This window comes from Gorilla gorilla, chromosome 2 (assembly GCF_029281585.2).
Source record: "Gorilla gorilla gorilla isolate KB3781 chromosome 2, NHGRI_mGorGor1-v2.1_pri, whole genome shotgun sequence".
NCBI lineage: Eukaryota > Metazoa > Chordata > Mammalia > Primates > Hominidae > Gorilla > Gorilla gorilla.
Window position 1 is genome coordinate 52,608,252 of NC_086017.1, and position 27,358 is coordinate 52,635,609.

Sequence of the window (27,358 nt, forward strand, 5' to 3'; positions counted from 1 at the left end):
ACACTTTCATGCTTGGGCTCCAGGGACTCCAGCTCCTACCTTTACATATGACCTCCTAAGGGCTATCCCAGGGCAGACTTGTCTCGCCCCATGACCTGGTCCTTTTCATTATGCTGTGAGTCCTGGCTGGCCATGCATCAGTGCCTGAGGGAGGGCTGACTTGCCTGATGGGACTGGAACTGGCATGGGACATGTGGCTGAGAGGGATCCCCATAAGTCAGCCTTGTCCCATAGGGAGTGTCCTGGATGGAGGGGTGCTAGCAGGGTCACTTGGCAAGGCTTGTGGGTACTTGGAATGGCTGGTATCCTCTCGATGGCAGAGTGGAGGCAGACAGGAAGACAGGTGTGTTCCTAACCAACTGGGAGTCCTGGTAGGACAGGGCCCTCATTCTGGAAGGGAGCATCCAAGGCCTCAGCCCTGGATACCTGAGGGGAGGGGTATCCTGAAGGTGCCCCTGAGATTAAGAACCTCTGACAGTGCCCCCTCGGTTGAGGCCAAGTCTCAGGCAGCTGTATGTGTCTGTGCTATCTACGGAGACCTGTTCACGTGTGTGCTTGTGGGGAGGGTCTCGGGGGTAGAAGGAGCTTTGTGGCTGTGATCAGTCACAGGACAGCTCCGGAGCCCCTGCTGATCCTATGACCCCAGCTTCAGGCTCAGTTGAGGAGGCAGGAGGGAGGCGCTGCTCCCCACCCATCAGGGCCCAGGAAGGGGAGAGACTGCACTGAGGCAGTGAGCTGCCTCCCAAGCACATAGACATGCTGGCCTGGAGAACAGCAAGGAGACGCCCAACCTACACACTCCACACAGGACACAGAGGCCCGTGTCTGTGGTCCCCGACCCTGAGAAGCATGAATGGTGACTACTGCACAGTGTGGTTGCTGGGTTAGGGCTGTGGTGGGTAATGGGCACTAGAGAGGCCAGCATCAGGAAGGGAAGGATACCTGAGCCAGACTTCAGGGTTAAGGAGGGCTTCCTCAGGGAGGGGTAGTCAAAGGTGGTTAGGAGTAAGTTAATCATAGTAGCCAGGATGTACATGGATTAACTTTTTAATGTCACCACAGCCCATAGGGAAGATGTTGCCACTGTCCGCAGTTGGGAGAAGAAGAACCTGGCACGTGAGGAAGCCAAGTAGTTGGATCAGCCCTGTAAGCTCCTGGCACTGACTGCCCTGCAGGGGCGACAACCCCGTGCACCCACACTGGGACCCTCATGAGGCTCCAAGAAAATGGCTCAAGGGAGCAGACAGGGTGGTTTGACCCCAGAGTTAAGAACACAGATTCAGCCAATTTACTTGACCCTGAGCTGGTGTGACCCACTTCTTAGGGCCTCAGATCCTCAGTTGTAAAATGGGCATACCGCTGGCCCTGGCCCTCACTGGGGTGGCAGGGGGCATCCGGTGATTCACTCCATGACAAGAGCCTTGCTCATAAACAGAGGCTATTAGAGAGCCACAGACACCCTGACCCCCAGAGGCCCAGAGAGGCTGGATTTACACTCAGAAGTGAGGCCTTCCCTGGGTGACCCACACACAGCAGGGTCTGCAGGGAGTGTGGTGTGCGGAAATGGCAAGAGGGGTGGAGGGCTAGGGAAGTCCCAGGGATCTGTGGTTGGACAGCCTGAGGCCAGCTCCACTGTGTCTGAGGGGGGTGGCAGGGGAGGGCACCTGGCAAGGCCAGCCCACGTGAGGGACAGGAAGCTGACTGAGCTAAGACCAGCACTTGGCCCTGGGGCCAGCTTCCCAAATGCCACAAGGGCCACTAGGAAAGATATGGTGGGGAGTGGGGACAATTCTCTCAAATCTGAGTCCCTTTTCAATTTTCAGACTTTTTTTGGTTGGTTGTTGCTCAAAGTAAAAATGCGAGGAAAGTATCCTGTGTGTTTGCATGTATGTGTGCAACTGTGTTTTGTATCAGTTGTGTGTGGGTCTGTGTGTACGTTTTGTGTTGTAGGTTGTTCATGGCATGTATTTGCTGTGTATGTGTATCCTGTGTATTGCTTGTGTGTGCACATGTATCGTACATACGTATGTATATGTGTGTTGTGTGTATATGTGTGTTGTGTGTGTGCAAGGCTCACGGATATAGGAGAGTCAGTGTATGTAAAGGCACACCTGTGGGGAGAAGGTGGGCAGGCCGACTTCTTTGTGCTCAGGGCTGGCTGTGAGCTGGCTGGGGGTGGGGAGGAGAAGCTTGTTCTGGCCCCTGGGTGTAGGGGTCCAGAGGAGCACACCCACTGGAGGTCACCCTGCCCTGGGCTCCTGGGAGCAGGGGAGGGGCCCAGTGACAATGTAGTGTGTTTAAGCCTGAGCCAGGCTGCAACCTTGCCCAGCTCAGCTGTGGTGCCCCAGAGGCCCCTGTGGGGACAGTGGCCAAACTACGTCCACAGCTCAGCCAGGTCTCACCTGTCAGTGCTGGAACCTGAGCACCAAGACCTGCAGCACCTGCCTGGGGTGTGGCAGGGAGAGCCCTCACGTGAGGCAACTCCACCACTTAACTCTTTACTTGTCCCTGCCCCTCAACCCGCCAGGGCACCTTCACCCTCACCTCCAACTACCTCCTCGTGGCTCTGGCCAGGGCCCTTGGTGTCTTATCCAGCACACCTGTTGCCCACCTGCCTGAGGGACAGGGAGGTCATCCTCAGGGTGCTCAGGACAGATGGTGCTACCCAGGAGAGGCACTGGTACTAACCTGGACAGACCAGCTGCCTGGCTGTGCACCTGGCCCACCTAGGTTAGGTTTCTCAGGGTCCCTATCTTTGACCCCTTTGACGACCTCCTTCCCTTGAAAATCCTTCTCCCAGGCTCTCCCCACCTTCCCTTTACCCCTCCTTGCTCCTTTGCCTCAGGGAGATGTGAAGGACACAGGACTCCCTGACAGCCCCCTCTCTACCCAGATCTGATCAAGGAGGTTGGGAACTTGGGAACTGCCACAGGGATGGGGTGGGGATGGTGGGGGAAGCCCTGTGGTGCTGCAGCCCGGTCCTGCATCCTTCCCCACCCAGCTCCATCACAGCGTTTCCCACACCTCTGATTGGACTGGAAACTCCCTAAAAGGAGGAAGCAAGTCAGATTCACCTCTAGGTCCCTCCCAGGCCTGGAGAGGCTGGCATGCTGTTGGCACTCACTGACTGCCTGGTGGCCGACTGGCTGGATGGAATGGTGACCTGTGACCAGTCTGTCTCTCTCCTCAGCTGATCTGAGAGTTCCTGGAGGCCAGGGACTGTGTTTGCCTCATCTCAGCACCTCTGTGCCTGGGGCAGAGGAACTGCTCAACAAGTTCTGGTTGAACAAATGGAGGGAACACTAAGAGCGAATAATTATTAAGCGCTTACTGTGTGCGAGCAGCTGCTGTAAGCAATGGACACTTTATCTCAGTGAACCCTGCAGAAGGTTCCAATGAGGGAATGGAGCAGACCTGATCTAACCAAGCTAGGGGTGGGGAGGTGCCCGGTGGTAGGTGCCAGCAGACATGACCGGCACTCCCACACATGGCACCACAGCAATGCTGTCAAGGTTGCCCGTGGAATCTGAAAGCTGAAACACTCGTCTTTATATACAGAGTTGGCCAAAGCAAGACAGCAGCAAATGAGTTTACCCAAAAATGTGCAAACAAGATTTCCCGTGCCTGTCTGCAGTTTTTCTTTCCCCTCTCTCTTATATAACTCTTGTTGAAATCAGTCTATAGATACATGTTCCTTGTACAGAAATAAACAGAGAGCTAATAATTAGTGAAACGTCTTTGGGTTATTCTTTGACATACATATTAATAACAGCCCCCTGAGGGAGGACTCTATTATTGTCTGCATTTTATAGATGAGAATGTGGAGGATCAGAGAGGTTAAATAACTTGCCCAAGGCCACACAGCTGGTAAGTGGGGAGACAAGTATGCCCCAGGCAGCCCCACCTGTCCAGACTCCATGACCTAATGCTCCTTCCTTTCTCAGGCGTAGCCCAGGAAGGGCAGCAGAACCACCCTGAAGTGGCTGGAGTGTGGGTCACGCCATCTCTGCACTTCCCTGAGGTGATCTTGAGGAAGCATGGCTGGTCCTATGCCTGCTTCTCACTCCCTGGAACTGCATTGAGGCCAGAGCCTGTACCCCTCATAATCAGATCACCCTCTGGAGCTCCTCAGGGCCTGCAGGAGAAGGTGCTGACTCCTCTGTGTTCAGACTCTACATCCAGCCCACCCCTCGCTGTCACACACTGTCCCCTCCAAGCACAGACCCTCTCTCTCCTGGCTCTCTGCCTGGCCATTTTCCTTCACAAGGAACCAGAGAAAAACTCTTCCTTCCCAGAGACCCTTAGGACCTCACCAGAATCATCAGTTCATCCCGGTGGCCTTTGCTCTAACTTGCTGTGGGATCTCTAGATCCTTGTGACCCCATGCAGGGTCAGGGGCTCCCTGAGGAGTGGGGGCCAGCTAGGGTCCCTCCATAGCCCCATCCCCAAGGAAGGGGCTGAGAAGACAGGGTCCCAGGAGCCGCAGTGGCTTTTCCAAGGAAGGAGCTGACAAGATGGTCGCAGGAGCCCCAGTGGCTTTTCCTGGGGAAGGGGGTGTTTTCACAGTATGTGCACCTGCATTTGTGCATCACTTCACAAGCAACACACAAGTGGCTATGTCTTCACGTGTGGGAATGTGTGTCCACATCCACGTGTGTGCTCATCTGCACCTGTGTGTCCATGAGTGTGCACACATGGAGGTGCCTGTGTGCACGTACAGTTGCATGCTCCTGAATTGAGGTATGTGTGTGCATCTGCATCTTTGTGTGGGGCTGTGGGTGCACCTGTGCGGCCAGGGTGTCGGAGTTGGGGTGTGTGGCTATGAGTGACCCTCCTTGGGGCCACTCCTTCCTGTAGCTATAAGTGCATAGTTACAGCTGAGAAAGGGCAACACTGACAGTCATAGAGGCCTGCGGATCTTAGGGTGCCCCTGCAGCATCCCTCCAAGTTCACCATGGCGAGGGAGGTGCACTGTACCTTTGACTGGAGCCACTACCTCAAAACCCTTCTGCCTGAAGCTCCAGCTGAGCCCCACCTCGGCCCTCTGCCACCAGCATCCATCAGCTGCAGTTTTGGTGAGCAAACGAAGATGCCTCTTGGAGCGGCTGCCTAGGGGTGGGGTTGTTCAGTGGTGGGTGGGTGCGCCTACCCTGGGTAATCTCTGAACGGCAAGACCCTGGTTTTGGGGTCAGGCAGACTGCAGTTAAATATTAGCTCAGCTTCTTTCTGTGAACCTGTTTCTTCATCTGTCAAATAAGACAACAAACCCCTGGGTTATTAGAAGACTGAATGGGGTCAGGTTGCCACAGTAGATGCTCACTCACTGGGAGCTGCAGTGATTATGAAAATACTTATTATTATTACAAGTCCAAGGGTCTGCACCTGAGGAAGTGTCCTGAGGAGTGGGCTGACAAACTGGTTGAGAGCATAGTGCCCCAAGTCTGTGTAGGGTGTGGATGGCTACAGATGGAGCCGGGATGGGGGTGAGGGGATAGGGCGGGGCTGAGTGGCATGGAGGATATGCCCACTTAGGGTAACCAAGGACTCTTCTGTGTGTGAAGCCATGGGGACATCCAGGGCTAGTACCTAGGATGAGGGCGATGAACACCTGCCCGAGGGACTGCATCTGTCCATTCACAGCCGCCTTGCCGTCCCAGAGCTCTCGCCTCTGCCAGTGGGCTGCTGGGCCTCCCTGCTGCTGTAACCCAGCCGGCCCAGGGTCTCCTGCAGTGTCCCACCAGGGCTTCTCTTCTGCCTTCCTGGCCTGAGACATTGGTTTTGGTCATCCTTAAGGAGCCTCTTCTGGTAGAAGTGGTTGAGCTGGCTGCCCTGGGCTGGCTTCCCGGAGCAGATGGAGTCCTCAGACAGAGTCTTATCCTCTCAAGACCTGAGGCTGCCCACCCGGCCAGGCCGACACTGGGCTGTCATCCTATTGCTTGCCTGTCTTCTGCTGCCGCAGGGCCTGCAGGAAGACACTTTTCACCTGGCCCAGGATCTCATGGTACATCCGGAAGTCCTCCTCCTTTCCCCGCAGGGCACTGCCCAGGGCAGCCTTTAGCATTTCATTCTCCTCCACCTGGATGGCCAGCCTGGACCACAGGAGACAGCGCTTAGTGTGGCTGGAGCTGCATACAGGTGTGCGTGGGTGACAGAGGGCCCTGGGAATGTGGTTGCCAGCATGGCTGCTCTTCAGGCTCAGGCTTCCCTCTGACCCATCCCCTCCTCTCACTGACTCCTGTGGGTACCATGGATTCCTCTCTATGGGCCTGGCTCCCTGCAATGTAAGCTACCTCAAGGCCCCTTACAAATTGAGTTCTAATTTGTAGAGGTTCCCGTCTTTCCCTTCCCATGGCTGCGTGGGATCTTAAAAGGTTTAACGTAGTGAGAAACTGGGTTCAGTGATCCATGCTTGATAAAATTTCTCTTGGACTATGGGTCATTGGGGTTTGGGCCGGGCCCTCTGTCCTCTGAAGGCCAGTCCCTGAATTGCAGGCCTAGAACCCAGGACCAAACAGGACAAGCCTTCTGGACAAATGAGTCAAAAGTGCAAGGGGAGGGACACAGTCCCTCTGCCCATGGAGGCACCTCCTCTCAGACAACCCTACCCTTTCAGGAAGGCGGGGCAGGGGAGCACCTGGTTGTCAGCTCTTCCATTTGGGATTCCACGGGCACATCGGAGAGCTGGGCAAAGGATGGGTCCTTCTTCTCGCTCCCAGTTGGGTTGTGCCTGTTGTTAGAGGTGGGCAGACCTGTGGGGCAGCAGCAACCACTTTCTGTGAGGAGGCCACAGCCCTGTGCTAGCACCCTGCTTCTCCTCCCCCCATTGCCCACTGCCTGCTCTTCCACATGGTGAAACGCTACACCGCCTTCGGGGTGCAGGGCAACTCTGAGCTCTGCCTCCCTCTGAAGCCCTCCCTGATGCCTCCTCTGCATGCCTCTGCCCCTGGCTTTGGCCTCTGCTACAGCCCTGACTCTGCCCGCTTTGCACCAGGGTGGTTCCTCACCACCCTGTCTCCATCTTTATACTTTACAAGTTTCTGGTAATTTGTTTTCTTTTTTTTTTTTTTGAGACAGAGTCTTGCTCTGTCACCCAGACTGGAGTGCAGTAGCGTGATCTCAGCTCACAGCAATCTGCACCTCCAGGGTTCAAGCGATTCTTGTGCCTCCCAAGTAGCTGGGACAACAGGTGCCTGTCACCATGCCCAGCTAATTATTGTATTTTTTTGCAGAGACAGGGTTTTGTCATGTTGGCTAGGCCTCCCAAAGTGCCAGGATTACAGGTGTAAACCACCATGCCCAGCCTGGTAATTTGTTTTCAAAAAGAGAAGCCAGCTGAGCCTGAGGTCTGGCCTGCAGGCTGAGCCCAAGTCTAGACTGTCACTGTACCTGATGCCTTCATACCAGTGGTCCCCATCCAGGCCAGCAGCTTCATACTAGGAAGCAGGGGATCCAGGGTCCTGGAGTTGAAGGGTACAGAATGCTCACAAAAAGGAGACAAAGCGGCCCAGGGTGGGGTGGTCCCAGAACTGTGGGAGGCCAAGCGGGGGCAGAATGCTTGAGGTCAGGAGTTCAAGACCAGTCTGGCCAACACGGTGAAACCCTGTCTCTACTAAAAATACATAAAAATTAGCCAGGCATGGAGGCATGCACCTCAAGACTAGTCTTGCGTAAACCTGTCTCATTGCTGGGGAGGCAGCAGAGTGGCTCTGCCCTCTACAGGGGCTGGACTGAGTGTTCTTCAGGGCCTCTCCTGGCTCCAGGGGACACTGCTAAGCTGCCCTTGGCTTATTCCACACATTGAGCACCTCCACATCCCCAACTAGAGCTGCCCTGGATGGGAAACTGCTTATTCAGCCCGATGGAATTTTCTAAGCCCTGTGACACAGGGAATCAAAAAGAGCCTCAGCCGGGTGTGGTGGCTCATGCCTATAATCCCAGCACTTTGGGAGGTCGAGGGGGGTGGATCATTTGAGGTCAGGAGTTCAAGACCAGCCCGGCCAACATGGTAAAACACCATCATTACTAAAAATACATAAATTAGCAGGGTGTGGTGGCGAACCCCCGTAATCCTAGCTACCTGGGAGGCTGAGGCAGGGGAATTGCTTGAACCAGGGAGGTGGAGGTTGCAGTGAGCTGAGATTGCGCCACTGCATTCCAGCCTGAGGGACAGAGTGAGACTCTGTCTCCAAAAAAAAAAAAAAGACAAAGCTCAACTGGTGGTGGCGAACTTGGGCAAAATCACAGCATCAGAAAACCTCGGGACTGAAAAGGCCCTCAGAGGTGGTGTGACCCACAGTAAATTACTTGGCATCAGCAGACCTGGCTTTCGCCCTCTGCTGAGAGGCCTCAGGCAAACTATCAGCCTCTCTGAGCTGGTTTCCTTAGCTGAAAAAAGGGATAATAGTTTATGCCTCTAGAGCTTTGGCAGCCTCAGTGAATTCTATTTGGCTCTCAAGGCCCTGTGTGATTGGACCACTCCAGCCTCCCTGCCTCCTCCCTGTTCCTCCAAGCATCCAGCTAAGCTTCCAAGCACCGACACTTGTCCTTCCCTCGGGGATCTGCAGGCCACATCCCCTCCCAGTTCCTCCATCTCTGCTCAGATGTCTAGCTCCCCCACTGGAGTGAGACTGCCATGGGAGACTGAATTGTAAACCTAGCCTCCTCATTTTACGGATGGGCCAGGGGGAGGCGGGTAAATGGTGCTCTGCTCACCAGAGGGGCAGGATTTTGCCCATGTTAAAAGCCAGTAAGCAGCAGAGGCCACCTGGACACTTTCCCTCAGGCAGCTGCCCTCACTGTCCAGCAGGGAACAAAGTGACTTGCCTGCTGTGGCTTAGCTCTCCCTGGTTGGAAGTCCTGCTGCCCTGCAGGAGGTAAGCCCCAGCCTGGAGAAGCCACACTCCTAGGGAACATATTCCTGAGAGTCCAAGAGGGTCAGCAAGGCTAAGCCCCAGAGACCCTTCCTTCCCGGCCTGGATTCTCAGAAGCTCCTGGCCCTGCTGGTGGGAGAAGAGAAAGCAAGTGGCCCCAACACACTCTTTATGCCCTACTTCTGGCACACCCTTCTGAAACGTTCTGACCTCATCTGGGCTGAGCACTGAGACCAAGGGTCTGACCATCCTTGGCTGGGGAGGGGTTGGGGGACTACTGGGGTGTTGAAAGAGGCTGCAGTGGGGGCAGAAGCACCTCCACTCCAGAGCCTGGAGGGGGCTGGGATGGGTGGGATGGGAGGTCAGACAGAGGCAGGCCCAGCCCCTCCACATTGGAGACCCTTCCTCCCTGGGAGTCAGCCATCCCAGAAATGGCTCTGGCTCTGGCATCCTCCAGCTCGCCCCAGCCCCACAAGATGCTGATGCTGCTCGTCTGAATACTGCACCTTGAGAACCACTGTGTTCGAGCGATAGACCTTTCAGTTAAGGACAGCATTTCCCAGCTTCCCTCTGCACCTGGCTATGCCCAACAGTCTGGCTGATGGGATGAGAGCAGAAGTGACATATGCAACCGTAAAAGGTAAGGAGAAGTTTGTCTCCTTCCCTTCTCCCCTTCCTGCTGCTGATGGGAAAGCTCAGGCAGTCATTGTAGACCAGAAGATGGAAGCTGCATGTTGAGAATAGTGGAGCCACAAAACAGAGGGAGCTTGGGTCCCCAAACCTCTGGTGAGGCTACTTCCTGCTTATATCAGCTTGACCATTGCAGAAGGCACAAAGGGACTCCTCCCCTGCTTCAGCCACTGTTGCTTGGGCTTCCCCAGCAGACCAGCTGTGCCCCATGACCACTTTGAATGAAGTCAGCTCAGGATAGAGGGTTGAGGGCTAGGGTGGCTGAGGGCATTCAGCACTGCCACCTCATGCTGAGGGCTTACAGGTGGCCAGGCCAGGGCCATACGAGGCAATGGAGCTCTGGGGCTCCTGCTTCTGACTGAGAGGCCCAGGGAAAAGAACACCCCACAGTGGAGGCAGGCAGAGCTCCACCCTGATGGAAACTCTGCTTCCCACATGCTCACTGATGGGCTGAACAGTGCAGCTGCCTGGCTCCTCTGTTAGCAGCAACACTGCCCCCACCCCCTGCACTGAGACTACTGCCCTGGCCCCTACCTGTTTTGGTCCTGGGAGCTGCTCTCTGGGAGGCTGATGCCTTCCCTGGCTCCAGGCGTATCTTCTCCAGATGTTGCTCCAGCACCACGGTGCGGTGTCGCTCCTCCTGCAGCTTCCTCTCAGACTCCAGGAGCTTGCTGTTGCTCTCCTCCACCCTGGTGATTAGAGAGGAGGGGATGCTACATGCCCTGGCAGGCAGGGGCAGGCCCCACCCCACTTGCTCAGGCCCTTAGAGAGATGGGCACATCTTACATTGGTGGTGATGGGACCTCTTCATTTTCATTGCAGTAACACAGGAACATGCATTTAAACACCACATGGTTCTCTCCAAGGTTAAAATTTAAAAATTATCAGCCCACTCCCAGCCCCATCATTCCCAATTTCTGCTCTCTAAAAGCAATCACTTATAACACTTCTAGCTGTTTCTTTTAATATTTACTGCCATATTTCTACAGATGCTTATGTTGCTATTTTTAGGTTTATATAAGGTTTAAATATAATCTTTTGACTTCCTGTCATGCAAAATGAGAATTTAGTTTTATTTTAGTACTCTCTCCCTACGAAACAGAATCACCCGTATACGTTTTTGGATGAATTGATATTAGGTATCAGTTTTCTATCACAGCTATAACAAATTACCATAAATGTAGCAGCTTAAAACAACACAAGTCTATTATCTCACAGTTCTGTAAGTCAGAGGCCTGGCAAGCTCAGTGGGTTTCTCTGCTTCTGGTTTCACAAGCCGAAATCAAGGGGTTGGCTGACCTGGGCTCTTATCTGGAGGTTCCGGGGGAAAATCCACTTTCAGGCCCATTCAGAGTGTTGACAGAATCCAGTTCCAGGTAGTTGAAGGACTGAGGTCCCTGTTCCCTGCAGGCTGCTGGTCAATTTCACCTTCTAGGAGCCACCTTGCCCCCTCCATCTTTAAAGCCAGCTAGATACCCTTATCACACTTTGAATCTCACTACCCTCTCTGACTTCCTCCACAGCAACTCTCTGAATAATCCCAGATGGAGATATTTCTCTGCTTTTAAGGGCTCAAAAGATTAGATTGAGCCCACCAGATAATCCAGGATAATCTTCCCATTTTAGGGTCCATAACAATAATCATATCTGCAAAATCTCTTTTTCATGTAACATAAAGCACTCACAGGCGTAACAGCAGGGAGCAAAGGGCATAGACACCAAAAGCCTGTCTACGTTAGGACAATTAGAGCCATGACGCACAGTGTCATATATCCTTTCTCATTTAATTGTTCGCTTTTCTTGGAGTTAGTGATTATCTTAAGCTTATTGTTTTGTTTTCTACATGCCTGTCATAAATGTTATTTCACATGAAGCACTTGTTTAATCCCACTGGAGCTTGAGCTTAGGTCCTTCCTGTGGCTAGGTGTGCCATTTCAGACTTCTGTGATACTAAACGTTCGTTTAGTGAGAAAGCCAGAACTCCCTGAGATCTAACCCAAGCCAAGAGTTACATGCACACCTGAAAATTAGAGGGGCAGCCTTGAAACTGACAGTGTTGGAGGAAGTGATCTTTCCACCTTGGTGAAGGGTCAAAAGGAACAGAATGACAACAATTTTGAACAGTATACAACTACTAATAAAAAGCTGTATAGTAACACAGTAAACAGCTACTAACACATATTTAAGCACATTCCTTGAGATTTTATTTGCAAAAGCAAAAACCCAAAACAACCTAAAGGCCCATCATCAGGGGACAAACAAGTAAGTGGTAACATATTCATACTATAGAACGTGATAGAATATGATAGAGCTGTGCTGCCCAACACAGCGACTGCGAGGTTCATGTCCACATGTAGCTATTAAAATTAAAGTTCAGGGGCTGGGCCCGGGGTCCCACACCTGTAATCCCAGCACTTTGGGAGGCCGAGGTGGGTGGATCACCTGAGGTCAGAAGTCTGAGACCAGACCAGCCTGGCCAACATGGTGAAACCTCGTCTCTACTAAAAAAAAAAAAAAAATTAGCTAGGTGTGGTGGCACGCTCCTGTAATCCCGGCTATTTGGGAGGCTGAGGCAGGAGAATCACTTGAACCAGGGAGGTGGAGGTTGCAGTGAGCTGAGATTGTGCCATTGTACTCCAGCCTGGGCAACAAGAGCGAAACTCTGTCTCAAAAAAAAAAAAAAATTAAATTTCAGGCCATGCATGATGGCTCACGCCTGTGCTTTGGGAGGCATAGTGGGTGGATCACTTGAGCCCAGGAGTTCAAGACCAGTCTAGACAACATGGTAAAACCCCATCTCTACAACAAAAAATACAAAAATAAGCCTGGCACGGTGGCGTGTGCTTGTAGTCCCAGTTACTTGGAAGGCTGAGGTAGGAGGACCACTTGAGCCTGGGAGGCAGAGGTTGCAGTGAGCCGAGATCGCACCACTGCACTCTGGCCTGGGCAACAGAGCGAGGCTCTGTCGTAACAAAAAGAAAAAAAAATAAAGTTCATGAAAATTAAATTAAAAATTCAGTTCCTCAGTCACACTAGTGACATTTCAAGTTCTTAAACTGTATTGGTCAGTGCAGATACTGAACAACTCCATCATCACAGAAAGTTCCACTGGTCAGTAGTGGAGTCTGTTAGCTATCATGAGAGTGGGTTTCTGATAAACGATAACTTTGTCCCCACTTCAACTTTCTCCATGCCATTTCCCTTCTGCCTTCCACCACGGGATGCTGCAAGAAGGCCCTTGTCAGACGCTGGCACCTTGATATTGGACTTCCCAGCTGCCAGAGCTGTGAGAAACAAATTTCTTTTCTTTATAAATTACTCAGTCTGTGGTATTCTGTTATAGCAACACAAAATGGACTAAGACACATCCTTGGACCCAGCTGGGTAACATACCTGAACTCCAGGACAAGGAGAAAAATCTTATAACAACAGCACAGCTAACACTTTTTTTGAGTGCTTTCCACATACCAACTACTGTGTTAAGGCACTGCATAAGCATTATTATGTTTAATTCTGTAAGTAACCAAGATGTACTAATATTACTTCAAGAAGACACAGAAAATCTAAATTTGAAAAAAGGTTGTCAAAGATCTACCTCCAAAAAAAAAAATCAGGTCAAGCCAGGTTCTCAAGAAAGTTCTATCTAACCTCCAAGGAACCAATGATTTTTGCTATTCTGACAATTCCACAATATAGAAGAAATAGATGGCTTCCTATAAGTTTACAAAAAACTTGATTTCACAGTTAATAATAGGGTAAATGTATTAGTACTGCTGCATAACAAGTTACCACAAACAGTGGCTTGAAACAATAAAAAATTTCCAAAAAACATAAAGAGCTACTACAACTCAACAACAGGACAAACAACCCAATTAAAAAGTAGGCAAAAGACTTGTGTTTCTCCAAAGAAAATATACAAATGTCCAATAAGCACATAAATAGATGCTCAACATCATTAGCCATTAGGGAAATGCAAATCCAAACCACAAAGAGGTATCACTTCAAACCTACTAGGATGGCTATAATTGAAAAAAAGGAAAATAAGTGTTGGTGAGGATATAGAAAAATTAGAACCCTTGTACACTGCTGGTGGGACTATAAAGTGGTGCAGCCATTGTGGAAAAGTTTGGTGGCTCCTTAAAAAGCTAACCATAAAATTACCATATGATCAAACAATTCCACTTCTCAAATTGAAAACGGGGACTCAAACAGGTACTTGTACAGCAATGTTCTTGTAGCATTATTCACAATAGCCAAAAAGGTGGAAACAATCCAAGTGTCCATCAACAGATGAATAGATAGACAAAATGTGGTATATGCACACAATAAAATATTATTCAGTCATAAAAAGGAATGAAGTTCTGACATATGCTACCATACGGATGAACCTTGGAAACATTGTGCCAAGTAAAATAAGCCAGACACAAAAGGGTAAATATTGTATGACTCCACTTATACAAAATATCTAGAATAGGCAAATTCATAGAAAAGAGGTTACTGGCTGGGCATGGTGGGTCATGCATGTAATCCCGACACTTTGGGAGGCTGAAGCGGGTGGATCACCTGAGGTCAGGAGTTCAAGACCAGCCTGGCCAACATGGCGAAACCCCATCTCTACTAAAAATACAAAAATTAGCTGGGAGTGGTGGTGGGTGCCTGTAGTCCCAACTATTTGGGAGGCTGAGACAGAAGAATTGCTTGAATCCGGGAGGCAGAGGTTGCAGTGAGCCGAGATCATGCCATTGCACTCAAGACTCGGTGACAAGCGAGAATCCATCTCAAAAAAAAAAAAAAAAGTAAAGAGGTTACTAGATGCTGGGCTTAGCGGGTGGCGTATGAGGAGCTATTGCTTAATAGTAATAGAGTTTCTGTTTGTGGTTATGAAAAAGTTTGGAAATAGAGATAATGGTTGCACAGTATTGTTAATGTAATCAGTGCCACTGAATTGTATACTTTTAATGGTTAAAATGACAAATGTTTGGTGTATATAGCTTACCACAATTAAAACATACATATACCACACAAATTTATTATTTGACAGTTTCTGTAGGTTAGAAGTCCAAGGTTGGCCTAGCTAATTTGTCAGTGTCTTACATGGCTGAAGTCAAGGTGTCAGAAGGAGTTGCTATCTCATCTGAAGCATGGGATCCTTTTCCAAGCTCACTCAGGTTGTTAGCAGAAGTTAGTCCCCTGTAGTTCTAGGACTGTGGTCTCCATTTTCTTGCTGGCTAATGACTTGGTTGGTTGTCAGCTCCTAGATTTTTCTCCCTATTCTGGAGTTCAGGTATGTTACCCAGCTGAGTCTAACGATGTGTCTTCGTCCATTTTGTGTTGTTATTGTATAATACCACAACCATCCACCGCCATGTTGTTCTCTCCAAAGCACAGTGGTTTTGTCAGAGGCATTTGAACAAGAGCAACTCCATCTTAAATAGGAGCTGGGTGAAATAAGGCCGAAACCTACTGCTGCATTCCCAGATGGTTAAGGCATTGTAAGTCACAGGATGAGATAGGAGGTCAGCACAAGATACAGGGTCATAAAGACCCTGCTGATAGAACAGGTTACAGTAAAAAAGGTGGTCCAAACCCACCAAAACCAAGATGATGATGAAAGTGACCTCTGGATGTCCTCACTGCTACACTCCCACCAGCGCCATGACAGTTTACAGATGCCACGGCAATGCCAGGAAGTTACCCTATATGGCCTAGAAAGGGGAGGCATAAATAACCCACCCCTTGTTTAACATATCATCAAGAAATAACCATAAAAACAGGCAACCAGCAGCCCTGGGGACTGCTGTGTCTGTGGAGTAGCCATTCTTTTATTCCTTTACTTTCTTAATAAACTTGCTTTTGCTTTGCGCTGTGGACTCGCCCTGAATTCTTTCTTGCATGAGATCCAAGAACCCTCTCTTGGGGTCTGGATCAGGACCCCTTTCCTGTAACATCTTTCTGGTGGCCACTGAAGGGACTAAAGTGAGGAAACCCCCAACTCAAAGGTTAACTTTGCGTAAGTGTTGGGGTCCTGTAACATCTTTCTGGTGACCACGGAAGCGACTATAGTGAGGAAACCCCTGACCCAAAGGCTAACTTTGGGTGAGTGGTGGGATCCAGTAACATCTTTCTGGTGAACCACAGAAGGGATGATACTGAGGAGAACCCCTCAACCCAAAGGAAATAGACTTCAGCACTGATTGGATGACTTTGGGTAAGTGGGGTACATAAACCCGGGTAAAGGATGGGATTGGGTTAGAGGCCCAACTTAGGGGAGTTAGCATCTCTCCTAAGACAAAGTGGGTCAGAGGCCCCTCTTAATAAAAAACAAAGATGCTTGACTGACCTTGGGTTAGAGGCCCAACTTAGGAGGGTTAGAGTCCCTTCTAAGATGTAGGGAGTTAGTGGTTCTCTCAGTAAAGTTCCTCTCGGTAAAGTCCCTTTCAGCTAAAAATGGGTTTGGCACTACGGGATGTTAACTGCTATTCTCTTTGGATTAATCTGTCTTGCACTCTTCGCTGATGGCTATGGGTGACAAGATTAGGCATGTACAGGACTGTGGGACATGGGGAGCTTTTTCTTCCCTAAAAGGGAAAGCTGAGAGCGGATGGGACTGCTGGAAAAGATCCCTTCACTACTGACAAGCAGCCACCTGAACTTTTCAGTGTCGCTGCAATGGGTGGGTCTTTCTCTGGCCTCTCTGAGCACCTCACCTTCCCCACTCTGCCTCAGGCAGTGCTTTCCTCTTTCTCTCTCTCTCTCTCTCTCTCTGCACAGACTGGTAAAAATCATTGTTTATCTCCTGTAAAGTTTTAATTAATTAGAAAAAGGATTTGTGAGGCTAGTCTTAAGCTGCAGCGAATCTGGTGTGCTTTATGTGTTTTTCTGTATTGTTCTATCATAAAGCGGGGTACCTTATGATGGAACACAGGCTTAGGACACCCATAAGCCTGCTTTCAAGACGGCCCAGCAAACTGGTCAGTTACAAACTTTGCTGCAGATCCCTGAAAAACCTGGATGAGGTTTCCTTCTTGTCTTGCAAATCCTTGGGAGCTTGACCTTGTAACCATGTGGCCATGCTTTCTCTTTTCACAATGGCAGCCTGGGTTCAGGGTTCCATTCCCAGCTTAGGGGATGAGTCCTTTATCTTCTGTCTGTATGTATATGTATTATGTGTGTGATGTTTATACATGAAAGAGCTTTAACTAATTGGTTTGAAAATAATAAGAGCTTAAATATTTTATCAGAAAAATAAAAAGCATAATGTCTTTTAGTTCCTGTGACTTCAGTAATTTTTGGGAAATAGAGTTTTAAAGATTATTGGTAAAATAAAAATATCTTCAAAAATGTAAACATTTAGTCTAAATTATGCAGGTCAGATATTACATTTACTAAATTCTTTAAGATCATAAACGGCTTCTTTGACTTTTGAAAATTGTTCAATTTACCTACTTTGGAGCATTAGATTCTACATAAGGCCTGGGGACATGTGGAATTAGCCATGCCCCCTAGCTATGCAAAGATGGTTATAAAGAAAAGAGATTTTATGTAAGAAAGGATGTTGTATGGTAAATTCTCGTCCTAAAGTAAAATGACTAGTTGTTTAAAAAAATGGAATTTATGCAAGAAATGTTGTGTAATTTGAAGGTTGTTAGGCCTCCTAAATGCCTCGTAAAATGCCATTATGACTCTTAACTGTATGACTTACCTGCTTTACAGCTAGGTAAGGCCTGGGACACGTTAGAAGTTAGACGCTGGAAAGAGTCAGACCTTATCTGCACTTCTGTTTGCTGTCCTAGGCTCCATACTAGTACATAATTAAAATCCCAAACTTACCAAGGTTTTCACCAAAAGTAAAAGTTGCTAAGAGTTATCACTGTAACATGTAATTGAGACCACTGAAGAAACAGTTTTACATGCGAGGTGTGTAAAGAAAGCGAAATGTGTTTTTGGTGAAAAATTATAAGAAGTCATGGGAATGTGGATTTTTCATACCTAGATTAAAGGTTAAAGGATTGTTTTAAGTTAGAATAAAACTAAAGGTTTAAGCAAGGGGTGGAAGGTTTGTGAAAAATTAATTGTAAAAGAAATTCTGTGTGTGAACATACTGACTAAAGTTAAAGGGGTATTATTCAGCTTTTCTGTCAATTAAACATTGGAATAAAAGCACAACAGGTTTTTCTTAGAGCAAAAACCTGCCTATGATCTCTTTAACAAAAATTTGTAAAGGGTTATACAAAGTTTGTAAGAATCTCACCTTATGTTCAAACTGATAAAGATTAAATAAATTTATCTATAAGGTTTTATTAAGAATTGGATTTGACATCAATAACGCACTAATGCAACAGTACCATTTGGCTTATTGGGTATAAAAATCATATAGAAAGCATTGTCAAATATGAAATAGTGTTTGGCTTTTGTCAACTATATTTGTATAAATGTGTTACTATGTTCCAAAATTATTTTTAAAACTCCTATAATTCTGATATAACTTAATGTGTTATTAATAATTATTACATAAAATCATTGTGTGCCACAGAGGCAACCAAAATTTCCTAGTCAATTGTGGATTTAATAGTGGCTGTCCTAAGACTTTTTATCATCTACAATTGTCTTGTTTTAATCCTCTTTAGAAGGTGGTTTATAATCAACTACAGGACTTTGACAGATGTTCTTGAATGCAAGTTTCTGATAACTTTGGAAATTGTAACATTAGAATAGAGGAAAAAACTTTCAGGACTCATGGAGAGCTGAAATGTTCCTGAATATCAAACAGAAGTTAACTGCATGTACTAAACTGAAGAAGTCTAAAGTAATCTTTTTAATTTTGTTTCAAACGTTGCTGATCCTTTGTTTTGTTTTTCAGAGTCAAGGAAACTTTTCAGCTATTTACAGCTTTTAACAATTGAGTAAAGCATACTTCTGTGAACAAAATTTGGAACATATTTGTTTCTCTCTACCTGATTTCTCCAGAATTTGGAAACTATGTGTGAGTATTCTTAACTTATGGCAACGTAGTTATTTGCATAATTGCAATACAAATCTGTTTTCTTTTGCAACAGGACACAATTGGAGAAATTGGTTATTTTACCAAAACTTTGACTGGAATGGTGTGCTTTCCTTTAAGGAATCAAATTTGACTTGTAGAGCCAATAAAAACCCCTTGGGCAACTGACCTTGTTTATTCCTGTGAGCCAGCCAGTGATCTCTGACTGCTGTCCAGAAGAAACACGAGGGATGGGTCATGTAAAAATCTGGATCAGTATTCTAATTCTGGGCATGTATTGGAATTGGTTAGCAACCCCATATCAGCTTGGTTCCAACAGTTGGCCAGTTCATGGAAAGCCTTCTAATTTAGTTTACTTGGGATAATTTTACTTACCTTGCTTTACTGTTGTGGAATATATTGCTGTTGTACTCTTTGTATAGGAATGCAGGATAAGCTTACTGAATACTTTCTTAAATTGAACACTTATTAATCTTCCAGATATCACCTTTTGTTGGACTCAAGAGTTATGAATGGCCCTCACCATACTGATGCTTTCTGACTGAGCTCCTCACTACCCTGAACACAAGAGGGAGGAATATCATCGCCCCTATTCAGCCTGGAGAAGTTACAAAAGATGGATCTTCGTCCCTCTGCAGCCCTTAGGATTAATGGTTCTCCTATAAAAGGGATGGGGGGAAAATGTCAGAGGCATTTGAACAAGAGCAACTCCATCTTAAAGAGGAGCTGGGTAAAATAAGGCTGAAACCTACTGGGCTGCATTCCCAGATGGTTAAGGCATTCTAAGTCACAGGATGAGATAGGAGGTTGGCACAAAATACAGGTCATAAAGACCCTGCTGATAAAACAGGTTGCAGTAAAGAAGCTGGCCAAAACCCACCAAAACCAAGATGGCAATGAGACTGACCTCTGGTCGTCCTCACTGCTATACTCCCACCAGCGCCATGACAGTTTACAGATGCCATGGCAACATCAGGAAGTTACCCTATATGGCCTAGAAAGGGGAGGCATGAATAATCCACCTCTTGTTTAGCATATCATCAAGAAATAACCATAAAAATGGGACAACCAGCAGCCCTGGGGACTGCTGTGCCTGTGGAGTAGCCATTCTTTTATTCCTTTACTTTTTTTTTTTTGGAGACGAGTCTCGCTCAGTCACCCAGGCTGGAGTGCAGTGGCGCTATCTCGGCTCACTGCAAGCTCCGCCTCCCAGGTTCACGCCATTCTCCTGCCTCAGCCTCCCGTGTAGCTGGGACTACAGGTGCCCACCACTACGCCCAGCTAATTTTCTTGTATTTTTAGTAGAGACGGGGTTTCACCCTGTTAGCCAGGATGGTCTCGATCTCCTGACCTCGTGATCTGCCCGTCTCGGCCTCCCAAAGTGCTGGGATTACAGGCGTGAGCCACCGCACCTGGCCTATTCCTTTACTTTCTTAATAAACTTGCGTTTACTTTGCACTGTGGACTCCGCCTGAATTCTTTCTTGCATGAGATCCAAGAACCCTCTCTTGGGGTCTGGATCAAAACCCCCTTTCCTGTAACAGTTTGCAGGAGAATGTCTTCAAGGCCAGCAAGAAAATGCTGCTTCCACTCTGGCTTCCTCTGTCTCTGACAGCTAGACTCAGACTAAAAGGACTCATATGATTAGGTCAGGCCCACTCAGAGAGTCTCCTGTTTGATTAACACAAAGTCATCTGATGAGTAACCTTAAATAGCTCTGCAAAATCCCCTTGGCCATGTAAGTTAACATAATTGTGGCAATAATATCCTACCATATTCACAGGTTCTGCCCACGCTCAAGGGAAGAGAAGTTTATAAGGCATGTATATCGGGGGTGGGAATGTTAGAATTCTGCCTACCACAGTAAAAATAGAGGGAAAAAGAAAGAACATTAAATTCAATGGCATTGTAAGAGAGTAACACAACATAGTTCCAAGAACACTAGAGCTGTAAGATTCAACATCGGAATTAGGTTAAAGGAAAAAATCAGGTAATCCTTCCAATAGATACTGAAGGAGCACTGGTAAAATCAGTAGCTATTCCTGACTTTAAAAACTCAAAGTAAAATGAGAATAGAAGGAAACAACACAATAAAGTATTTTAAAATCAGAAACTAATAACCCATCAATAGAAGAATGGTAAATAAATAACAGTGGATTTATACAATAAAATATTCTGTAACCATAAAAGGAAAACGTACTGACATGAAAATGCAATATACTAAGTAAAATAAGTAGCAGAAGATTATGCATAATATATGATCTAATTAAAAAATTTACAAGTTAAAAATTTAAAAACAAATAAATATAAGGATAATATAATTCAGCCACTTGACTGAAAACAAAAAGGAATATATGGCAGCTATTGACTCAACTGTGGGGGAGGGGCTTTCACTTCTCTGTTATGAATTTCAATAATGTATGCATTTTGTTTAACTCCATTTATAATAGGGGAAATAATAAACCAACAGCAAAACATCATATAAAATAGCAAACCACATTGTGAATTCCCACAAAATTTTAGGAATAAGGAATCTCTTGATTTCTCTCCTTCTCCCCTATAATGTGCCTTCCACATCTCAATAAATGTTATCCTCACTCATGCAGTTGCTCAGCCCAGATACCCGGGGGTCACCCTTGCCTTCTCTTTCTTCCTCATCTTCAGCTTCCAATCTATCAGCAGGCTCTACAACTTTTCCTGCAAATACGCACCAAAACCAGCTCTTTCTTTGTCCTCGCCCCCTCTCCAGACCTGAGGCTGCTCCTCCTGCCTGGGATCTACAGATGTCCGTAAGCTTCAAGACCTCTTGCACCCTTTGATAATCTGATTATTCTCTTTTGACCAATCTCTGGTCTTACTGATTTTCTTCAGTTGTTAACAGGCCTAACTCAGCTAGATCCCAATTTGTCAATGTCTTTGATTGCGATTCTAATAGTTCTCCAAACTCATGTGCATCAATCTCATGAAATTCCAAATATTTTGAAAGATTTACCTTTTTGCTTCATAATTGATTTTCACTGTATTTCAAGAGTCTGACCAAAGTGACCCAATGCCAATGTGAAGTGAAGAATATTAAATAGTCAAATGATGACTGTTTTAATGTTAAAAATTTTGCTTTCATGGGGACTGTAACTGTGGGGTGCTGGTAAAAAATACTCAGATAAGGAGGTTTCCCCCTACCTAAGAACGCTAAGAATGAATTTAGCACAATGACACAAAATCTTCATGAAGACAAACATACATAATATTACACATTATATACATAATACCATATATATGATACATAAAGTGTTCTTTTGTAAGTCAAATAAAAATATAAACAACTCTAAAACGTGCAATGGCATGAATAGGTAGTTAAAAGAAAAAAACATAAAAGTTATGTGGAAAATATACTTATCCTCACTTTTGGTCATAGCAAAGCAGATAAAAACAAGGAGATATTAGCATTTCCTTGTTAGTTTGGCAAAAATGTTAAAGATTAATAAAACATAGTAACTGTGAGGGTATGGGGAAAACAGTTCACATTATTGGTAAGAATGTAAATTGATTCATTTTAAAAGGCAATTTGTCATGATTTGTGAACATTTTAAATGTGCATATTCTTTGATTCAGCCATTTCTTTTTTAGGAATTTGTGATACAGATATACTCCCATAAAAATGTAAAGATGCATTTAATGTAAGTCTATAAAAATACAAAAATTAGCCAGGCATGTTGGCATGTGCCTGTGATCCCAGCTACTCCAGAGGCTGAGGTGGGAGGATCACTGGAGCCCGGGAAGTTGAGGCTGCAGTGAGCTGTGATCACACCACTGCACTCCAGCCTGGGTGACAGAGTGAGACCCTGTCTCAAAAAAAAAAAAAAGGAGGACTAAGATAATATCCATCTACAATTCAGGAAAGTAGTAAGGAAGCCTGTAGTCTATCAGGGCCTTGGAAAATGGGGAGGAGGGGAGGAAGCACCAATCATGTGAAATTGAAACACAAGGGCAGCATTCATGTGTTCAGGGAATCTAAGCCAATAAATTCACATAAAGTACCAATCAGAGACCACTGAAACCCTAAAAGCTTCACAGAGACAAATGCAGAACACCTCCACAGAAACACGGTCATCACCTAAGAACTCCTACAAGGAAAAAAGCCCCACTGAAGATAAGCTCATAAAATCACAAAAATTGAAACCACACAAGGAAATAATTTACTACAAGGGGAGAGCCGACAGTCATTACTTAGGATCCTAATTAATGAAGATGGTAGAAAACTCTAAAGGGAATAAGTTCAAAATTATTAAAAGGAGAAAGGCAAAAATTGTAATGAAAGAACAAATGCTATAAGAAAGAGAACAAGAGGGTTTTGTTGTTGTTGTTTTGTTTTTGAGATGGGGGTGTTTTGCTCTTTTTGCCCAGGCTGGAGTGGAGTGGCGTGATCTTGGCTCACTGCAACCTCCGCCTCCCGGGTTCAAGCAATTCTGCTTCAGCCTCTCAAGTTGCTGGGATTACAGGTGCCTGCCACCACACCCGGCTAATTTTTGGATTCTTAGTAGAGATGGGGTTTCACCACGTTGGCCAGGGTGGTCTTGAATTCCTGACCTCAGGTGATTCACCCACCTCGGCCTCCCAAAGTGCTGGGTTTACAGGCGTGAGCCACTGTGCCTGGCTGAGAACAGGAGCTTTTACCAAAAAATACAGTTATCAAAAAAGGTTTCATGGTAGATGAAGCACAACCGAAGATATTTAGTGATCTAGAAAGCTGATCTGGAGAAATCACCCAGAATTCAGCCCAAAATAGTAAGGGTAAAGAGATATGGAGGAAAGAATAAGTCTAACATATATGGACTAGGAATTTTAGATTAAAAGAATAGGGAGAGTGAGGAAGAGGCAATATATGGATAGCAGTCCTTGGGAATATATAAAGTCCTTGGATTGAAAAAGAATACTAACTTCTGAGTAGATAAAATTACGTATAACATATTTACATATATTTACATATGTATACTTTACATATACATATATACAAAAATATACACACATATTTACATGTATATATAAAAATATATATTTACATATATGTAAAGTCACACATATATACATATATGGGCATATTACATATATACATGTGTGTGTGTATATACGTATATGTATATACGTATCACAGTGAAATTTCAAAGCTTCAAAGACAAAGAGAATAATCTGAAGAAGCATCGGAGAGAAAGGACAAATCTATTAAGGCATGACAATAAAACTGATAGCAGATTTCTTTTTTTTTTTTTTTTTTTGAGACGGAGTCTTGCTTTGTCACCCAGGCTGGAGTGCAGTGGCGCGATCTCGGCTCACTGCAAGCTCCACCTCCCGGGTTCACGCCATTCTCCTGCCTCAGCCTCCCGAGTAGCTGGGACTACAGGCGCCCACTACCACGCCCGGCTAATTTTTTGTATTTTTAGTAGAGACGGGGTTTCACCGTGTTAGCCAGGATGGTCTCGATCTCCTGACCTCGTGATCCGCCCGCCTCGGCCTCCCAAAGTGCTGGGATTACAGGCGTGAGCCACCGCGCCTGGCAGCAGATTTCTTTTTAGCAATAGTAGATGATAAAAAACAATGGGATAGCCTGAAAGTGCTGAGAAAAAATACCCATCTATTTAGAATTGTATGCCCAAATTTCTCTTAAATTCTCATTCAAGACAGGCAAAATAAAGACATTTAAAAATAAACAGGCCAGGCATGGTGGCTCACGCCCTTACTCCCAGCACTTTGGAAGGCTGAGGCAGGTGGATCACCTGAGGTCAGGAGTTCAAAATCAGCCTGGCCAACATGGTGAAACCCCATCTCTACTAAAAATACAAAAATTAGCTGGGCGTAGTGGCTCACACCTGTAGTCCCAGCTACTCAGGAGGCTGAGGCACTAGAACCACTTGAACCTGGGAGGCGGAGGTTGGAGTAAGCTGAGATCATGCCACTGCACGCCAGCCTGGGTGACAGAGAGAGACTCGGTCTCAAAAAAAGAAAAGAAAAATAAATAAATAAATAAATAAAATAAAAATAAGCAAACACTCAGAGAGTTTACTATTTACATGGCCTCACTGAACTAAAGGGCATCTCAGTAAGAAGGAAAGTGAACCTAGAAGGAAGATTGAGATACAAGAAGTAACAGTGAGTGAAGACATTTTCAAACATGTTGGCAAAAGGAAACGAATATTCACTATTCAATATTCAAGACTTACTTTGGAGGGTTTAATTTCAGGGTTTAAAAAAAGAATGTGGAAGAGAAATATTAGGAAACAGTAACATGAAAGGCACAAACGGAGAAATCAAAGTTAAAACATTCTAAATGTATTCTTTTGCTTAAAGTGATAGTAGCAAAACCAACTAACTTTAGATTGCTGAGTTTGATGTTAAAAGTTAAGGGTGACCACTAAAAGAACAGAGATAGAATGTCTAACTTCCAAACTTGTAAAGAAGTAAGAGAAATAAAACTTGATCAGTCCAATATAAGGGAAGAAAGGAGAAAAAAAGGAACAAAGAAAAATCACGGCAAATAGAAAATATTAATTAAAGTGATTAAATATTACCAAAATCAAAGTGGATTAAACGATACTGTTCAAACACAGAAATTCCCAGATTAAATTTAAGAAGAAAGCCGACTACGTGCTTTTTAAAAAAGAGACGTATTTAGTGACTTTTGTCATGGTGGACTAACCAACTCCTATTGTAAGTAACTAGAAAAATGGATAAAATGTAAGAAAGAACTTGTTTTCAGACAATGGACAACAGGACGACACACACTGGATACAAGACTTGAGGAAAGGAAGGACTTGAGCTCGGCTCGCCCATGGCCCTGGCTTTCTGCCTGAGGCACTTTCCACTGCAGGGTGGGGTGGAGGCAGGCACGCAGAGCACCGCAGTCTCGCTGGGATGAGCACACAGGATTAGGGAACTGGGTGGGGCAGGGCAACTGAGGCAGCTGGAAATTGTAGGGCAGAGTAGAGGAGAAGGGAAGCTAGGCAGAGAAAGACCCCCCCACACCCTCCCCCGTGCAAGGCTGGGACAGACTGCAGATAAAGAAAGGAGTAGATATTGAGGATCTCTGAGAAAGGAAGGTCCTGTACTTTGCGATAGTTAAAACATTAGTTAAAACGTTTAGTTTTAATTTAAAATAGTTCATTTGGTTTAATTGGCCAATCATCAGTTTTGAAAGGAATCATCATTTTTGATGATTGGCCAATTTAGTTATAACTAAATGATTTTAGTTTAAAACATTTAGTTTTAAACCAAATAGATGTGAGGGAATTTGAGTGCAGAAGGTACCTGGGTTCCCTTTTCTTGTTACAGCCCAGGGACTTAGCAATAACCTCAAGGAAAAAAGGCAACAGGTCTTGGTTGATGGGCCTGGCACAGCCTCACAGAGCCCCAACACCCCAGAATGACACAGAGTAGCAGGAGGAACCCAAGGACCCAAAAAGGGCCAGCATATTCGCAGACAGAGAGTTGCATGTATGTGACTGGGTGTGAGCACCTCTTTACATTTCATACCCCAGGTGCCCTGCTTGCCTCACCCCAATCCTAGCCCTGTGTGGAGAGGCCCTGAAAATGAGATCTCACATGGAGACAGAAGCCACATGAAGGAGAACTGAGGCATCCCTGCTGAAGTGCCAGCTGCATGAGACCAGTGAGTGACCCCAGCTGACATGTGGGGCAGAATTACCCAGCCAAGCCACAGAACCGTGAGAAAGCACAAACCATTGTGTTTGAAGCCACTAGGTTTGGGATGGTTTGTTACGCAGCAATAGCTAACTAAGTCACCTTTTTCACACACCCCCAAACTCGGATGTAACTCAAGAGAAATGAGAGAGAAAGCCTGCATTGAGTATGTTTCTACTACTTGATAGACTAAAGACTTGTACTATCCATTACATTCCAATTATAGAAAAAGAATCAATGTTGCTTTTCTCATATACTTGAGTATGTCTGAAATTCACATCTTCTCTATGTACTATGTGAAAGCAAAGCTGACCACTCACTATTTAGGTAGCAGGCATCCTTTGTTTTGTCCTTCCCTGCACCCCTAGCTCCTTCTTTTGCTATCAGTACCCCCATTTTCCCTTTGGCAAACTACCCTTCCTGCATTCTGTGAGCACCCGGAGGAACTTCAGTCAGAGTGCCCTCACATGTGGGGTGGATATGGGCGCAGCACTGGCCAGTTCAACCTTCTCTCCCAGAACCCATGGGCACAAGAGCTAAAAGCCAAATGGCCATGCCATTTCAGTGGCCCAGGGAACTGCCCAGGGTTTCCTGCTACTCAAGATGCCTGCACCTTCTCAGGCTCCTCTCCTGCTCTCTGCATTGGAGTCTGCCAGTACCTTCCAAAAATCTGCCTTTCACTGAATTCAGCCAGAATTGCTTTCTATTGTCTGTCATCAAAGAGCCTTGACTGATACATGATATAGCCTGTTAGGGCAGAAACTCAGTGGTGTGCTTAATATTTTTCAGTGTGGAGGTCACATGGTTGAGCCATGTGTTGGCCTGGACACCTGCAATTCTTGCCAAAAGGATCATTTGAGCGAGGAGCACTGATTTATCTGAACGGAAGTCTGTCAACAACCCTTTAGAGAAAACCATACCTCCTGGTCCAGTGCCCCAGGCCTCGTGCTTCCCTCCCTGCCTCCCCAGCTATCAGCACCTCTCTTGTTCTTTGCGATTCCAGATGTCAATCTAGCTTGTGTTTTCTTCCCACCAAACCCTCCAGCAGCACCAAGCACAGTGCCAGGCTCATCACAGATTTTAATTATTGATGGATTGATTTGAC

The 27,358-nt window shown here is 46.2% G+C and overlaps 1 protein-coding gene across 2 annotated transcripts in view; it reads right to left on the reverse strand.

Moving 5' to 3' along the window:
- Nucleotides 1-2,398: 2,398 nt before the first annotated feature.
- Nucleotides 2,399-27,358, reverse strand: part of CCDC13 (coiled-coil domain containing 13) — a 68,014-nt gene continuing 43,054 nt past the window's right edge. For both annotated transcript variants that reach the window (XM_055381392.2, XM_019024034.4), the window contains 3 exons: nucleotides 10,095-10,249; nucleotides 6,635-6,749; nucleotides 2,399-6,089 (listed from right to left, as the gene is read on the reverse strand). In XM_055381392.2, the coding sequence (XP_055237367.2) occupies nucleotides 5,930-6,089; nucleotides 6,635-6,749; nucleotides 10,095-10,249 (430 nt within the window). In that variant the 3' untranslated portion in view covers nucleotides 2,399-5,929. The remainder of the gene's footprint in view (nucleotides 6,090-6,634; nucleotides 6,750-10,094; nucleotides 10,250-27,358) is intronic.